Source organism: Lagopus leucura, unplaced genomic scaffold (genome assembly GCF_019238085.1).
Source record: "Lagopus leucura isolate 7727_CA_CO unplaced genomic scaffold, USGS_WTPT01 Super-Scaffold_100022, whole genome shotgun sequence".
Lineage (NCBI taxonomy): Eukaryota > Metazoa > Chordata > Aves > Galliformes > Phasianidae > Lagopus > Lagopus leucura.
This window is the reverse complement of record NW_024962275.1, coordinates 8,430,235-8,446,927: the sequence shown is the minus strand read 5'-3', so window position 1 is coordinate 8,446,927 and position 16,693 is coordinate 8,430,235. Positions and strand designations below refer to the sequence as shown.

Here is a 16,693-nt window from a genome sequence, read left to right as displayed (position 1 = left end):
GGGTTCTTATTTTTGCGCCTGCTTCAGGTGGACTGGGAGGCTCTAAATCATGAAGTTAGAGTTGTTCTGCCAACTGCTGGGCAGTTGCCGGAGCGGTTTTTTGATGACTTGAATTTGAACTTCTTTGAACTAAAAATGTGCAAATATTCCTATGCAGCCACAAGGGAAAGTACTGCAATCTGCTTCTGCGTGCCATGTCTGGATAGGTTGTCTGAGGTACGAGGTGTCCGTGTAAAAACTCATACAAATCTCAAAGTAACCCAGCTGGAGATTCCAGCCAGGCAGGGAAGAGAACAACCTGGGGCATGGCAGGAGATCTCATGGAGAATAAAAGTAGGATTATTATTCCAGTCTGTAGCAACTATCCTGAAAGTTTGGTCCTGTGGAGGCCAAAGGATGGTTGTGGAAGGGCTCCTTTCCCTTGCTGTCTGTTGCAAATCTCCCAAAACACAGCCAAAAGACAAGAGCTTAGGAGGAGACACTGATTTATTCTGCACAGGGTGTGAGGTGGGATATTCCCACAAATCTAGTGCACAGTCTGTACACTGGCTTCTGTTATAATCCAATAAGTTTTCATGACTCACCTATCTAATACGTGATGACAGAAAAAGAGGGAATGGCCTCAAGTTGCACTAGGAGAGGTTCAGGTGTGGATGTTAGGAAGAATTTCTGCCCCAGAGGGAGGTGTCCCATCCCCCAGAGCGTTTCTGTGGCCCTCCTGTGGATGTGCTCCAACAGGTCCCCATCTCTCATAACCACTCCTACCTAGTGCATATTCATAGGATTACGTACGTACAAGGCTACATGACATATTTGAATCTTCTGAGCTCATTTGGGACCTTCAGTGTTCTTTGGTGGAAGTCTGGGGAGGTGTCCCACTCCTTGGTTATCCATGGGTACAAGGACACCTCGTCCCTTCTGGATGGCCGCTGTCTGGGACTTGTACCTCCTCTGGATGGCTGTCCTTGTTCCTTATTTACGGCACCCAGATCTTTGAAGAGAAGTTCCATCACAGGAAGGTTGTTTTTCTGCGATAAGGAGGACATCTGGAACTTAAAGCTGTGCTTGAGCCTTCAGCCACACAAAAATGTTAAATAATCGCCTTCTGAGTCATCTCCCTTTATGATGTCGGCTGCATTTCCCGATCTCATCCCCTCCTTCCCGGGATCAGCCGCGAGGTCTCAGCTTCCCGGAACGTTTGTTCGGCGGATCGAGTTCCGGACGGACGGAACGAGCGTCGGACCGCGCCGCGCTGGGGGACCGGGAGCGGACGGACCGCGGCGGGAGCGGGGCCGGCTGGGTGGCCGGCTGCCATGTACGCGGGGCTGCAGGAGCTGGGGGTGGCCAACGGCGAGGATCTCAAGGAGACGCTGACCAACTGCACGGAGCCGCTGAAGGCCATCGAGCAGTTCCAGGTGGGGCGGGTCGCCACGGAGACGGCGGGGCGAGGAGGCCCGGGTGGCGTCCGTGCTTTGTTTTGGGGTGGGAGGGCCGCGGGTGGTGCCTGTGCTTTGCTCCGTGCTCTTTTGGCCCCTTTTTTAATTATTATTTTTTTAGCAGCCTTTGCTGACCGCCTCTGTCCCCCGTTTTTGTTGGCAGACAGAAAATGGGGTCCTGCTGCCCTCGCTGCAGTCAGCTCTGCCCTTCCTGGACCTGCACGGCACCCCCCGGCTGGAGTTCCACCAGTCGGTGTTCGACGAGCTGAGGGAGAAACTGCTGGAGCGAATCTCAGCCATCGCCTTGGAAGGGAAGGTGGAGGAAAGGTCTGTAGGCTGGTTGGTTATGTGGGCTGGGAGGGGGATTTAATGTGAATGTTATCTGCAGTGGGCAAATGGCTTCTGAAAAAGGCTTGAGTCTTCTGGAGGCTCAAGTTGCGGTGTTTGAGATGACTTTTGCAGTTAAATGGTAGTTAGAATCTCTTGGTCTTATTTGTTTTCAGGTACAAGAAGCTGGAAGATCTCCTGGAGAAAAGCTTTTCCTTGGTCAAGATGCCGTCCATACAGCCTGTGGTAATGTGTGTCATGAAGCACTTGCCCAAGGTAAAACTTCTGCTTAGGCTGGCCTGTTCAGTTGTGTCCATGGTGGTTTGTTCTGTTGCATCTCTGTTGCACGACTTCTCTTGTCTGTGCTGTTGGCTGGGCTGCAGGCTCCAGCTGCAGATGCTCTGCAAGCATCAGTGCAACTGACTGAATATTTACTGGACTGTTGTGTCTGGATAACAGCTTGATACGCTCATTGAAAAAGCATTTTAGTATCTCAGAATCAGGTGAGACAATTTCCCGATCCTATTCAATACATGTGGCTTCCTAAAGGTAGTCAAAATCACTAGTAAGTGAATTTTCCCATAGCTGATATGAAAACTTATGGCAAGCTGAAAGATCTTTCAGAAGGTAATTAGAAGGATACAGGATACAGAGGCTCAGATTTGCGAAACAAAAATTTCAAGAAGCAGCTTTATTAAAAGCACTGTATTGTACTTAAGGTAATTACCAGGCTGGATGGGGCTTTGAGCAGCGATCTAGTGGGAGATGTCCCTGCCTATAGCAGGGGGTTGGATCTAGATGATCTTAAAGGTCTCTTCCAACCCAAACCATTCAATGATAATCGATTCACAGTGAGGGTGACGGAGCACTGGAACAGGCTGCCCAGGGAGGTGGTGGAGTCTCCTTCTCTGGAGATGTTCAAGATCTGCCTGGATGCCGACCTGTGTGACCTACTGTAGGGAACCTGCTTTGGCAGGGGGGTTGGACACGATGATCTCTGGAGGTCCCTTCCAACCCCTGCAATTCTGTGATTCTGTGATTCAGAACTGTTCCTTTCATAAGCAGAAGAGTTCTGAATAACCCCAAATCTCAGTGTCATTCATTTAGAGAAAATCTTTTGTCTTCTTAGAAAGGAATAAGGAAAAAATCAATGTGTTATTTGCTTATTTAAAAAGTTAAATTTCTTTGGATTGCCTTACTGCTACTAGAGTAGGGAGGGCAGAAGATGAATCTGTGACACTTTATTTAATGACACTGCTATGTAAATTACCAGGTTACCTGAGATTGTGATTTAGATGTATTCTGCAGATAGTTACTTGTTGGAAAGTCAGGCAGGTGAGGTTCTTGACATGGAGGTAACTGCTCTGTTGATCATAGGTGCCTGAGAAGAAGCTGAAGTTAGTAATGGCTGACAAGGATTTGTATAAAGCATGTGCAGTGGAGGTGAAGCGCCAGATTTGGCAGGATAACCAGGCTCTGTTTGGTGATGAAGTATCTCCACTGCTGAAGCAATATATCCTGGAGAAAGAAAATATTCTCTTCAGCAACGATATTTCTGTCCTGCACAACTTCTTCAGTCCATCTCCTAAAGCAAGACGTCAGGGAGAGGTAAGAGAAGGAAATCTCTTACAACGTGCTTCTGAATGTTGTTCAACAGCTTCCAGTCAACCTCATCACACTGTGGAGTGTTCGTTTCACCCATCCAACTTTGCTACTGAAGCAGATCAGCCACTGAGATATGGGCCATTTTGTCTTGACCAAAGCACCAGGAATTATTTTAATAGCTGCTCGATGCTGTGTAATTATTTATTCATGTTCATAGCTGTCCATGAACTTTAAACATTTTCCTTATTGCTTATCCTGGCAATATTGCTCAGCTGTCCTGAAGCCAGAGCCTCCCTGTCAAATCAATTTGATCATCTTAAATGTCTTTTATTGTTGTGTTTGTTGTTTTTGTTGTGTGGGGTTTTTTTGGGTTGTTTTTCTTTTTTTAAGCAGGACAGACAGACACCAATTCCTTAATATTATTTTCAACGGAGAGGAGCATTTGAAGTTGTAGCTGTGTTTGCATTCAGAAAAGTTACTCTTTAGGTGGAATTGCATCAGCTCAGGTGGAGCTGATCTAATACTGCTGTTGGGAGGGAGGTGCTGCACCTTCCATCCTTGCCAGTTGCTCTGGTAATATCAGACCCTTTCATGAGCTGTCACCTCATTAATTGCAAATAAAACCAGTAAGTGGTTTTCCAAGACAGGGAATTGAATCTGCTCAAAGATGAGGTAATCAGCACCAAACGGGGCTGGATTTCCACTGGCAAGCTTGATGTGGGAGGGAAGAGCATAGGTGTAAGGAGTTGGTCTCTCTCCTTTTTGGTAACAGTAAGTCATTAGTAAGTCATTAGATTGGCTCAGCTGTAATTGGTCATTTCACCTCATGGAGCCTTTGCTCCAGAAGGGAAATACCAGAGTTTCTGTAAGGATCTTGCTGTTGAGAATGCAAAGGAATTGCAGTGATAAGGCAGTATAATTAATTTAATTTCAGAGCATAGTACCTCTTTTACTTGAAGGATATAGTTTAGATCTGTTTTGCTCTCAGAAGCCCACTTTTAGTGCAAGTGCTCTGCTGTTTCCTTTTTTGCACTGCAGTCTTCACCTTTGTTCTCATGTCCTGTAACCTGGAAGTAGTTAGAAATACAGAAAGACTTCCAAAGAAAGATGAGCTGCTTTCCATGTTTTATGAATTGCAGATTACATAATTTGATATCAGGTACTGTTTCTTGCCTTTTGGTAGAGCTGAGCAGCTTCACTTTACAAATGCTTCCTTTTTTTTTTTTTTTTTTGCAAGAGAGCCAATTTGGAAATTCCTGGCTCTTTCAGTATGGCCATGAAAAAATTGATGATTATGAATCCTAGGTTAAAATAGCTCCTTTTAAGGAACTCAGGTTAATGTGGATGGTTCAAACTTGGTGAGTCATGTAAATGCAGGAATCACTTGCATTTTGTGTGTGAAGTCACACTATCTCTTGGTACTGAGTGCATGTTTTTCCACTTTGGATTTAGGTGGTTCAGAAGCTGACTCAGATGATTGGGAAGAACGTGAAGCTCTACGACATGGTGTTGCAGTTCTTGAGAACTTTGTTCCTCCGGACAAGGAATGTGCATTACTGCACGCTGCGGGCAGAGCTCCTGATGTCACTGCATGACCTGGAAATCAGTGAAATCTGCACTGTTGACCCTTGTCATAAGGTATCAGTCATGTGGGGCAGATGGGAATATTACTGCAGAATTGTCTGTTTCATCCACTCCTGTGATACCTGCTGCCCTGCAGGACTTCAGGCCATGACTTCTCTCTGAGAAGAGAGTTCAGCCCTTGAATCCAAAAGTCACCTTATAGTCCTTGGAACTTCAGGTGAAAACTTTGTCTTGGTTAACTAGCAGCTTGCTTTCGTTTCAGAACCCATGAATCATTCAAATTTGTGGTGCTTTCACACCACTGGGAAAAAAAAAAAAAAAAAAAAAAAAGAGCTAGCTCCAGGTTCTTAATCAAAGCTTGCTCTCCTTCCCATTGCGCTGGTGTGACACTCCATCTGTCAGTAAACTGTGTGTGTAACATGAAATACTTTGAATCTTGAGTTATAGAGACATTAAGCTATTAAAGTAGGGGGATGTGGTGGGCACAGTGTCAGTGTCACATCAGGATCTCGTTACTGGTCCTTTGCCCATAGTCAGGATTGTTCTGATCTACAGGAAAGCTTATTTTTCCCTTAGTAATGCTGCTAAGCTTTGTGTGTATTCAGCTTACATAGAGTATGTCCTAGAGTGATGATAAACATTACTGCGTGCTCTTTAATGTCTTCTGATCAAGAGTCTCAAAATCAGTGTATAGACAGTGACTGAACAGAAAAAGGATCATTATTGTTCAAGGTGCAGATTGTTGTTGGTGATCTCATTTTGCAGAGACTAGTGAGAAAAAAATGAGCCACGATGAAACATTTCAGAAAGTTGAGCAAGTTTTTCTTTCTTGGCATCTGAAATATTGAGAAAAGCTTAGGTGTTTTCTTAAGGGGGAAATAAAAGTCAAAGGCAAACCCACAGGTTTAGGTCAGGGAAAACAGTTCACTCAACTGTCTTTCCATTTTAGTAAGAAAGCAGAAACGTCTCTACTTTTAATAAGCCCTACTCACAGGGTGGGAGCAGTGGAACATTGGCTAAAAAAAAATCTCATGTTCTTACTATTAAGTGATGTAGTTTCCATGGCCTTACCTGCCAAGGAATACCTGCCACAGAAGGGGAGGAGGTGACAACAGTTTAACTTACATTGGAACTTCTGACCTCTTTTTGAGATGTTTTTGTATTCAGCCTCCTTTGTATTTGTGATCATCTTGTTACCATACCCGAGTACATTAACAGAACTTGTTAACTCCAAGGTTTGGAGGTCATTCCAGGCCTTTTTTCCTTGATACTGTGTATTTTATAGCCAGTCTGTCACTGTCATGAGCATTCTCATTTTCTGAGTAGTTCACGTGGTGCCTTGATGCCTGCATTCGGGAGAAGTTTGTGGACAACAAGAGAGCTCGGGAATTGCAAGGCTTTCTGGATGGAGTGAAGAAAGGACAAGAGCAAGTTCTGGGGTAAGCTGCTTAGGCCCTTTATTGATACACTGCAAATTGGGTTCCAGTTGTCACAATATGAGACGTAGTTGAGGTGTTAATTGTTCCCTAAAACCAGCAGGCAGGCAGTAGTTCTTCTCCATGGTCAAGTGCAGCGTATTCAGCAGCATTATTGCACCAGAGCATATTCAGACAGCTTCTGGCCAGATCCTTGGTAATGCTTCAGTTACCTTGAGTAATTGTCGCAGGTTTCTCTGTGACCTTGTAACTGTGTGAGCTCACACAGCTACACTTCAGCTCTGAAGACCTTTGGTAATTATTTTCTTTGACTCGACAGAGCAGGTTATCTGGAATCACATTCATGACGTTTTCACAAAGGCAGGAGAAGATTTGTGGAATGAAAACCTGTGGGTAACAAAAGACAGGAATTTTATTGCGAGTTTTATGTTACGATAGTTAAGGTATTGTTGCCCATTATCACAGCAGTTTCTGGTTTTGTGTTGATTTACTGCATGTACTACTCTGACATTACATCTAACAGTTGACAGGATTACAACAGCACTGTTCTGTGTTCAGTGAGGCACATCTAAGAAGCGAGCGTCCTACAGCTGGGTATGAGACTAGCCTGCTGCGATGGAGTTAGGAGTGGTGTGCATTTATTTGACTCCTGCCTCTTCTCTCAGGGACTTGTCAATGATCTTGTGTGATCCCTTTGCCATTAACACCTTAGCCCTGAGCACCATCAGGCACCTGCAGGACCTCGTTGGGCAGGACACCTTACCCAGGGTGAGTGTTGCAGCAAGCGTGGCCAACGTGACCCCTAGTCTGAATTGAACAGCGGTCATCAGCAAACAGCTGGCAGTGTAGAAGAAGTAGGATCAAGTTTTTAAATGCATTTGTAAGTTGAAATAAGAGAAGTGTGGTTCTGGCTTCCTGTTTGTATCAAATACCTTCGAGATCTGCAGGAGTGCTGTGTGGAGGGAGGCGTTTTGGAGCAATCTGAAATAACCATGAATTCTTTGTATGGCCCCTCCTGTCCTGACAGCTGTGTATGTATGTACACCCCTACTTTGTCCTTCCAGCAGGGTACTAAACAGCAGCAGACTTTATTCCCTGCTGTGGTAAATGTGATGGTTCATCTGACACTGGTCTGCTCTGTTGGCTGCAGTACAGTGCAGTTCCTGCAAGTAGTGTCTGCAGGAGGCAATTCAGTGGAAAGGGAAGGAGCCCTACAGACATCTGACCTGTGTGAGGCATTCGCTGTCTTCATCTCTGAGCTGTCAAATTTCAGTGTTGATTAAATAAGTTCTTCTTGGCAGTTTAAAATTGAAGATTGTTTTGGTTTCAGGGCAGAATATAAAGGCAAAAACTTGTTCTTATGCACACTTCTTAGTTCTGCTGAGATGATTTGATTCATCCTGTCACACTGTATTTCAGTATCCTGATTTGGTTGGACACCTTGAGAACAGTGTCCTGCTCAGATTGCCTGCATTCTTCTTAGCACATTATAGAATGCCACAAAGAACAACTCTCAGCTATGTGTTCTTCCTGCAGCTGTTTGATTCCCATTTTAGGAATCGGCTATCGATTAAATTTGAGAACTGAATGCCTCTCCTGTTAGTCCAGGAGGGCTTTGAATGTAAACCACTGCTTCCAGATAAATACTTGTATGTTCAATTGTGGAAGATCAAACTAGCTGTTTTTTCCCCTCTTTAAAATTCGAGGAAAGCCCAGATCTGCTGCTGCTCCTTAGGATGCTGTCTTTAGGACAGGGAGCCTGGGACATGATTGACAGTCAAGTCTTCAAGGAACCAAAAATGGTGAGCCTCTTTAGATCTGTTTCTTATTTGATGTACATTGTGTCCCTGATTTAATCTTCAAGTCAGCTTTCTGCATATTCTTCAACAAGAGCTTCCTTCAAAGAAGCAGTAAGTGGTCACTGCACAGCAGCTCAGATGGGCATGCTGGGATGCTGTAAGCTTCGTGTTTCATTTCCATGGATGTCTGCCCTTACTGTTTCTAAGTTGAACTGTTCCTCTCTTTAATTCTTTAGCCTGCTGTGCTGTGAATCTGATGCAGTACTGTTTTCTGCGAAGAGAAGATGCACATAAATACTTTGTCTTGCTACTTTTTTGCTACTAGTTATGCATTGATCTCTGTCAGTTTAGGGAATAAAGAATATGATTTGTAAGTGCTGTTAAAAGCAATGGTACCATCCTCAATGTGCAGAGCAGTGCTTGCTCCAATGTCTGTTGGAGGAGGTGCTACATCATTGTCCAAAGAAAGCTTTTGAGCAGGGCTGGGTGAAATACAGTTGTCCTCATTTCCACTGGATCGTGTGGAAGTTTCAGGGAACTGGGTGTCTGAAGGCCTGTTTGCAGAAGCGCAGGGTGGAGCTGATAACACTGCCTCAGTATTTGTTACGGTGCTGTGGAATTATGAGATGGTGTGAACTGATTGATGAAAACATTCTCCTTTTTCCTCTCCCCTTCCATCCCTCTAAGGAAGCCGAATTGATTACAAAGTTCTTGCCTATGCTGATGTCCTTTGTGGTGGATGATCACACGTTCAATGTAGATCAGAAGCTGCCCTCAGAGGAAAAGGGGCCGATTCCCTACCCCAGCACCATTCCTGAGGCTTTCACCAAGTATGTAATCTGTGTTCCCAGCTACTTTTTACACACTGGTCTTGTTACTAAAGCAAAACGTGAAGAAACCGATCAACACTGGCAGAAGAAAATACTGTATGTGGTAAAGACTTCTTGGGCAGTAAGATTTAGTCCTGGTTAATCAAACCTGCTCTTCACTTTTAGTGAAATGGGTTTCCACCATGATTCCTCAAATGAAATGTATCTACATAAAGTACGTTTCTTGCTTTGACCATTTTACATCAGAGTGAATATGAAAGTACTTTGTAGCACTGTTTTCAAATAGTGCTGAGTCTGTGACTCTCCAAGCAGTGAGTGATGCATGCTGAAGTGATACCATTTCATCTGAGTGCAGCTGGATAAGTGCCCGCACTATCTGGGGAGTGCTACTGTAAATGTTACTTTACATCTCTGTCACACAGACACACTCTGTTGATAACTTATCACTCCAGGGGCTTCAAAGAGATAATTAAAAATCCTCTTTGTGTTCTCTCATATTCAGATCTTGCACTAATTTCCAGCACAGTTCTTGTCTGTATGCCATGATCTGGAGTACTGAATCCCACTGGTTGGATTTATGTTTGCTCTGTGACAGAGCTGATGTTTGACCTCTAGGAATCCATAAAACAAAACACTGCTGTGCTTTCTATCATTGTAAATTACTCGAGCTTTTTTTAAAACCCTTATTAAAATTATCACTTATCATTAATGCTATTTAAAATGTTCACAACCAGATCCAACTGTATAATTGTGAGATAATGCAATGCTTGCTGAATGGTAAAATTTTCCTTGGCTCTGGCAGTGGATTTAGTGATGCTCGTTATCTGAGTAGCTGCTTTCCTGTGGCTCTGAGGTTAACCATTGCTGTAACTGCTTGATTCCTATCCAACACTGTTTTAATCTCTTCTAAGAAAAAAAAAGATTTATTTTTATTGATTAAAAAGCTTTGCTCCTTCTTTAACAGATTCTTGCAGGAGAACAGAATAGCTTGTGAGATTGGGCTGTATTATATCCTTCACATAACAAAACAGAGAAACAAGAATGCTTTCCTCAGGCTCCTGCCAGCAGTAGGTGAGTTTTTGTCTTGGCTTCTGTTCTTCAGCTGCTTCCCTTGTCTTGGAGACCCAGGGGTCAAGTAACAGCCTGAAATGAAACTGATTTCAGAGACAAATGCATATATTTACTTTTGCCTCCTCTGGTGACTTTAAGCAGGGCAGGATTACATGTTTGTTTTTTGTCTGCAATTAGGATATTTTTTCTGCTGATCTGAGAACTTAGGGGTAGTGACTGAAGGTCAGTAGACATCAAAGGCTGTATTAGCAATGGGATTAGCTGAGAGCTTTTACGAATGAGACTGAAAGATAAAAATGTAGGTGACTTAATTCTGCAGCTGCTCACAGTAATTGCTGTGGCCAGATATTTTTTGAGACTTTGTGTGTTTGTGTGTTGAAAAAATGTGGAACAAAACAAGACCAAACACAGCCCTAAGTTCCTCCTGGGTTTACCTTCTGAACTGACCTCTCTGGGTTAAGTTGTGTGAAAGTTCTGCAGCACGCTTAGGAAGTGCAGCTCCCAGCAGTGGGGTGGATTCCCCACTCCCCCTGTTACCCCAACTGTTCTTTGGGCCCTTTGCTTAATGGGCAGCTCACTTAGATGGGTGACTTTTTCACTGGTAAGCAGTTTGCATCTGTTCACTGTGGGGTCTGAGGAGTGCAGGGAGGTGGTTGTGGCCGTGAGCACAGAGCTGTAGAAGGGTATAGCAGGGGTCCCCATGATTCTGACAGCAGCAGACTGCTCTGTGTGACTTCATCTTGATGGGAGACGTGGGTTTTCTTCATATTTTTCTCAGCTCTCTGCTCCTCAGGTGGAAGTTCACAGCCACCTGCTTGGGCTGCCTGTTGTGAAAGCCAGTAAGGAAAAGTTTTCACGGAGATTTCAGCAGGAAACTCTGCTGTGCAATCCAGGTTTGGCACAGATTTGTGAGTCTCAGTCTCTGCCTTTTTATGCTGTGCAGTTGAGACGTTCAGTGACTTGGCCTTCAGTGATATATTTCTGCATCTGCTCACTGGTAACCTCACACTGCTGGGTGATGAATTTGCAGTTGAAGAATTCTGCACCGGTCTCTTCGATGGCTTCTTTCTCACTGCATGCTCAAGGTAAATCTGATTTTCCTCAGAGGCAGTGAGTTTGTAAGAGAACTGAGGGAGGCTGTACTTCTTTGGACTATTGTTTAACGTTTCAGCAAACTCTTCATGTTGAAATCATTAGTCTGCTGCTTTTTCTTTTAGGAGAGGTATATACTGTGATAAAGTTCTTAACAGCAGAATTGCTAGATGTTTCATGTTGGTGTTGATTACCTGAACCATAATTTGTTATTCTCAAGTTGGAGTTACAAAAGATAGCATCCTTCATGCTTTGCAGTGGCCGTGGATATGAAGCACTAACTGCAGCTCTTTGCTGTAAAGGCTGCATGCAGAAAAAAAACCATTTGTTAATTCTCTTAAGCCTGTGTGGTTTAACTGGTGGCTGTCAAACCAGATCTAATCTCTGGGAGGCTCCCCCAAAAGCAGTTTGCTCCTCATAGGATGGGGGCATATGATGACCCTCCTGTGTGGTCATATGGCTCATCCAGCACAGCTGAGGGAGAGAAATCGCTGCTCTGTGCTGCAGCCTCTGCTTAAAATCTGCCCCAATTCCCTGTGGTTGCTGCATTTAGTTCACCCCTGTTGATTGATTTAGATGCATTAGCTGGAGATCCGAGGCAGGGGTGGCACTTTGTAACACGCAAGCAACTCCTGGGTATTTTGGAGGATTACAACAGAGCTGTCAGTCCTCAGTTGTTTGCTATTCTTCTGATAGCATTGTTGTAGCTTTCTCATTCTGTAGGCCATGTTTGTGTATAACTGTTTCTCTGCTTTAAACTTGTTTTTTTTTTTCAGAAAGGAGAATGTACACAGACATGTACTGAGATTGCTGCTTCATCTGCATCACAAAGTGGCGCCTGCCAAATTAGAGTCTCTCCAGAAGGCTTTGGAACCCACCAAACAGGTAATGAGAAATGGAAAATTAATTGCAAATGAAAGCATCTGCCTTTCCCAGACCTTGCTTAATGGAATGTGTGCTTTGTTCAGTTAGCAGCTTTCCAAGTTGTCTTAATTACTTGCAACTTCCTCGTTCTGCATTGGTTTGTGTTAAAACATGGAGGTTAATTGAGTGTTTAGTGCTGTAGTTAATAGCAGCAGGAACCAAGTCTGACTCTTCTGGTTTTCCTTTCCCTAAATCTCTTTCTGCAGAGTGGGGAGGCTGTGAAGGAGCTTCATAACCAGCTCACTGAGAAACTGGAGCTTCGCAAGCCCAGTCCTGCCGAAGTGACTGAGACTCCCTCCATGGAGCTGCCCTTGCCCACCGTGCCCACACCAGCCTCACGCTGAGCTGTTTGTATTGCAGGAGTGAGACAGCAAAACGGGCCTCGTGCTCAGCAGCCTGAGGGCGCTGTGCTGCCTTGTCAACGGCTGCACGCAGGGTGGAAGCAAAGAATAGCCACTCAAAAAGCTCTCTGGGGAAACGCTGCGGTTTACCCAACTGTCTCTTGCTGGTTAGAAAACTCTGTATGCAGTGCATTGCAGAGGTTTACTTTTCTTAAAGGTAGCTGAGTGTCTTGTAGATCTACTTACAACTGACTGTACAATTTTTTTTTTTTTTTTTTGAAAAAGAAAAGGCATATTTTTAAGCTTTGCATCTTGTATTCTTTATTTCAGGAACTTACAACTGGCTGTCTAATACATGGCTGAGCAGATAGTGTGAGCTCCTCGAGGCTAACCTGCTTTTTCCTGGCTGTTAGTGGGCTCCTCTGGGCCTTTAGAGGATATACTCAGCAAACAAATGTCAGAGGAGATAAGCTCCACTGATGTGATTTCCTGTTTCTGTTTCTAGCTGTTTACTTCATAGTAAAACGTGCTGCATTAGTGAGGGATGTCCACCACTGTCACCAGATCAAGAAGCAATGATCTTGTGAAGAACATCAGAAACTGAATCAGTCCCCTGCTTTCCTTTCTCTCCCACTTTTTCCAAAGAAAGAGCTTGAAATGAATCTTGGCTCCAGTGAAGTAAGACCTGAATGCTGGTAGGGTTTGGTGTAGGAAGGGTGAAATCGTGACTAAAAGAATAGCCTGTTCTCAGTGGCTTATCTGTGTTTGCTGTCTGTACTGTTGCAGTTAATTCCTGTTGTGCTTTTACTGTTGCCTCAGTGTAAATATCAGGCAGAGTATGCAGGAAGATGGATTTGGGAGAAGAATGAGTTGTGTGAGCTTTACAAGTGACGTTTCGTTGGTCTCAGCCCATACAATATATGTAAAATCTCATCAGTCCTCTGTAAACAGGAAGTTGCCTGCAGGAGGGATTCTGAATTGCAGGCTAACATAGGTATGAAGGCACTTCTGAGGGTCTCTGCTTACCCTCTCACTCAGAACAGGGCTTACCCAGAAAAGGTTGCTTAAGGGCAGAACTTTGTATTTCACTTTAAGTTTCCTGAGGCTTCTGTTAGGCCATTTCTCCAGCCCACTGAGGTTCCTCTGGCAGCCCTGCCCAGTGTGTCAGCCATTCCCACAGTTTGGTACCATGTATAAATTTGCTGAGGGTGTGTTCTGTCTTTGGGTTGTGAATAGAGGCATTAAACAATGTTAGCCTCGTTACAGACCCCTGAGGAATGTTAGGAGTAACTGGCTGCCAGTTGGACTTTGTGCTGTTGATCTCAACTCTCTGGGACTGGAGTCTTGCCAGTTTTCCTATGCAGCTATCTGATGCACAGCAAAATGATTTGGCTATATGTGTTCTTCAGACAATTGTGTCCAGAGCCATCTGAAGTCAAGCTAAACTGCTCTGCTCTCCTCTTGTCTGCCAAGCCAATCTTCTTAGAAAGTTATCAGAGTTTTCAGGCACTGTTAACTGTGCTGATCATGCTGTCACTTTCTTGTCCCTTTATTTTCCCAGCACTAATTATTTTCTTGGGGCTCGAGCATTTCTGGTGCCAAGCCATATCATGAGACTTTTCCATTTCCTGAAGCTGAATGGAAAAAAAAAAAAAAAAAAGATAATTGAGCAAAGATGGAAATCCCTCTGAGAAGCTGCTGAACTCCCTCTTTGTGTAGCTTTCTTCCTCCCAAGATCTCAAGTGCTGCGTGAGGAAAGCAAGTACTCTTCACTGCCTCAGTGCCTTGTTTTCCATTTGTGAGGTTATCTGTGTCTTTTGGGAAAACTGGGAAGACAGCATGGGTCTGTGAGCAAGGAAGGGGTGCTGCCTTCTCATCCCTGCTGCCTTTGCACTCCTTGTCTCCTGGGCTCAGCATTGCCTTTGTGGAGCCTGGGCAGCTCTTGCTGGCAGACTCCTGATGCTGAACTTGCTGGAAACAGGAACTGCTTGTAACAATCAGTATTTTCTTGCAAAGCTTGGTTTTTAAACCATTTAAACTGACGTAACTTACACAGAGCAGCATCCCACACTGCTTGGAAACCTCTCACTATTAACTCTCTCCAAGCTGTGTTCTGCTCAGCCCCGGGGTCCATAGCTTTGTGTGCAGGTTCTCTTTGTCACTGGAGTCTTCCCATACACTGCAGCCTGATTTGCTACTCTCTGGCAGCACGAACTTGTTTTAATTCAGGCTGACTGAGCAATGTGCAGTTCAGTAGGAAGACCTCTTGTGTTTTACCCTGTGTTGACAGTGCTGGGGATTATTTTTTACAGCCTTTAAGATCTACAGAGGTGGCACAAAGCAATTGAGTCCTGGAGCATGTACTGATGATTTCCTGTGCTAGTTGATGCTTCAGCTGAGAGATCAGTGGGCAGGGGAGAATGGGAATGGCTGCCACCCTGCACTCTGACTTGCTTTCTTAATGCCCCACGTGCAGCCCTTGGTAACGAGGTGCGGCGCAGTGGCGCGCAGTGCAATGGCGTGCAGTGCAGGGTTTGCTCGCTAGGGGGCAGTGCACCACTGAGCGCCTGCCTCCAGCTCTGCTGCCTGAAATGCTCCCAGCTGGCGCGGAGCGGGGCGCTGGGGCTGCCTGCCCTGTGTTGACATTCGCGTTACGGTTTGTCTTTACAGCGGGGATGTGATACCTGTGGTATGGAAAAATAGCGTATTCTCACCAAGCCTGCTGTGTGGCTCGGGGATGAATTTTTACAATGAATTCTAATTAGCTTGAGCAATCTGGTCCTCTCTGTGTGTTTTTCCGGAGAGATCATGGTAACTAATAGCCCTGAGAGGTTCTCCAGGCTTTTTGGATGGTTAACATTTAACTGAAATTCATGTTGAGCTTTGAAGCAACTCATTTGGATTGAGGTACATTAGCAGATTGACAGAGAACTGGAACTGCAGTATTGTAGTTGACAGGAGTAGCTCCAAAATTTGGTTACTGAGGCCAATACTAGCAGAAGAATCAGGTCTGGGTTATGCAGAATTAGTGGAAAAAAAATGTTTATAATGGTATAATTTACTTCTGAAGGACCTGATACCAAAAGCATGGCACAGCATCATTTCACATCACCCAGATTCCACCTGACACGATGATTTGATGCAGGAAATCTCTTTGTGGACTGAAGTAAAAGAGGCTGAACAAATCTGCTTGGACAGAAAGAACATGAAGATCCCCCTGGATAAACACCAGTTGTTGTGAGTCTTGCTGTTTTGTCAGAACTGTTTTTAGGTGATTCCTGGTCACCTCTCTATACGACAGCATAAAGAGAACCTGCCACTGGTTTCACTTTGAAGATGCTTGAGTTAGAAAAAGTTGGCCTGCTTGCATAGTGCATGTCTGGCCTGTTCTTGCACAAATGAAGTCTCACACTGTCCTGAACCTCACTCACCCTTCAAGTCCTGTGTGAGGCCAAAGTAAGGAGCCAGGCACTGGGCTTATGAGGAAATGTTCCTCTGCCCCATCCCAGCAGGTGGCTGGTGTGGCACAGCAGTTCCTGCAGGAAGGAATCGGGCACATTCCTGACCAGTACCACATCAGAGAGCAGGTATGAAAATGGACTGAAGTGATACTGGTAAGAAAAGCTAATGAATGATAAATACAAATCACAGAATTTCCTCTTGCAAGCATTTAAAACTTAAAATGATTGTATTTTCTGATCTTAATGATTTTGACAGCCATGGGACCACAGGGAAGCACCTGTTGGGTTTACATACTGTGTTCTTCACTACCTCCTCTGCTGTACCTGCAGCACCTGGGCACGCTGCTGTTGGGCTGGACCTGCACTGCTGCTTCTGCACATGCCCTTCCTTGCCTTCCTCTCCTTTTGGTGTCCTGCTTCTCTGGATCTCCCCATGGCTGGGTAACAGCCTGATATCTGCCTGATAACGTCTCTTTTTGGAGAAGGCCATGCCCTGTGCTTGGCACAAACCCTTCCCTGACCAGCACTAGCTTGAGGACCTCGCAGGCAGGAAGAAAATGTGGTTCTTGCTGATGCTGTTCCAGTGCCTGGGCAACATCTACCAAAGTTCCTCTAGGCTGGAATGTGCTCTGAAAGAACGGGAGCATTTTACGAGGTGTTGCAGTAGATATTCCACTGTGTCCTTACTATGAAAGCTCTGAATTTCCATGGAGATCCTTCCAATTCAGGCATTGAAAGCCTGGCACCTTGATGAGGGATGGTGAATGTCCACCAGTGCCTTCAATAG

General features: G+C 44.7%; 1 protein-coding gene across 1 annotated transcript; it reads left to right on the top strand.

Annotated features, from left to right (window-relative positions):
• Positions 1-305: 305 nt before the first annotated feature.
• NELFB (negative elongation factor complex member B) lies at positions 306-13,203 on the top strand. Its single transcript, XM_042879258.1, has 14 exons — positions 306-333; positions 1,111-1,415; positions 1,600-1,763; positions 1,940-2,039; positions 3,141-3,371; positions 4,821-5,006; positions 6,279-6,391; positions 7,054-7,156; positions 8,095-8,190; positions 8,875-9,017; positions 9,982-10,088; positions 11,032-11,173; positions 11,957-12,065; positions 12,311-13,203. Exons 1-14 carry the CDS (start codon positions 306-308, stop codon positions 12,446-12,448), a joined length of 1,965 nt encoding a protein of 654 aa, XP_042735192.1. The 3' UTR covers positions 12,449-13,203.
• Positions 13,204-16,693: the final 3,490 nt, after the last annotated feature.

Coding starts and splice junctions, on each gene's coding strand:
- NELFB (XM_042879258.1), top strand. CDS start 306: ATGGCAGGAGATCTCATGGAGAATAAAA. Junction 5,007..6,278: donor CTGTTGACCCTTGTCATAAG/GTATCAGTCATG, acceptor TTTTCTGAGTAG/TTCACGTGGTGCCTTGATGC. Junction 9,018..9,981: donor ATTCCTGAGGCTTTCACCAA/GTATGTAATCTG, acceptor CTTCTTTAACAG/ATTCTTGCAGGAGAACAGAA.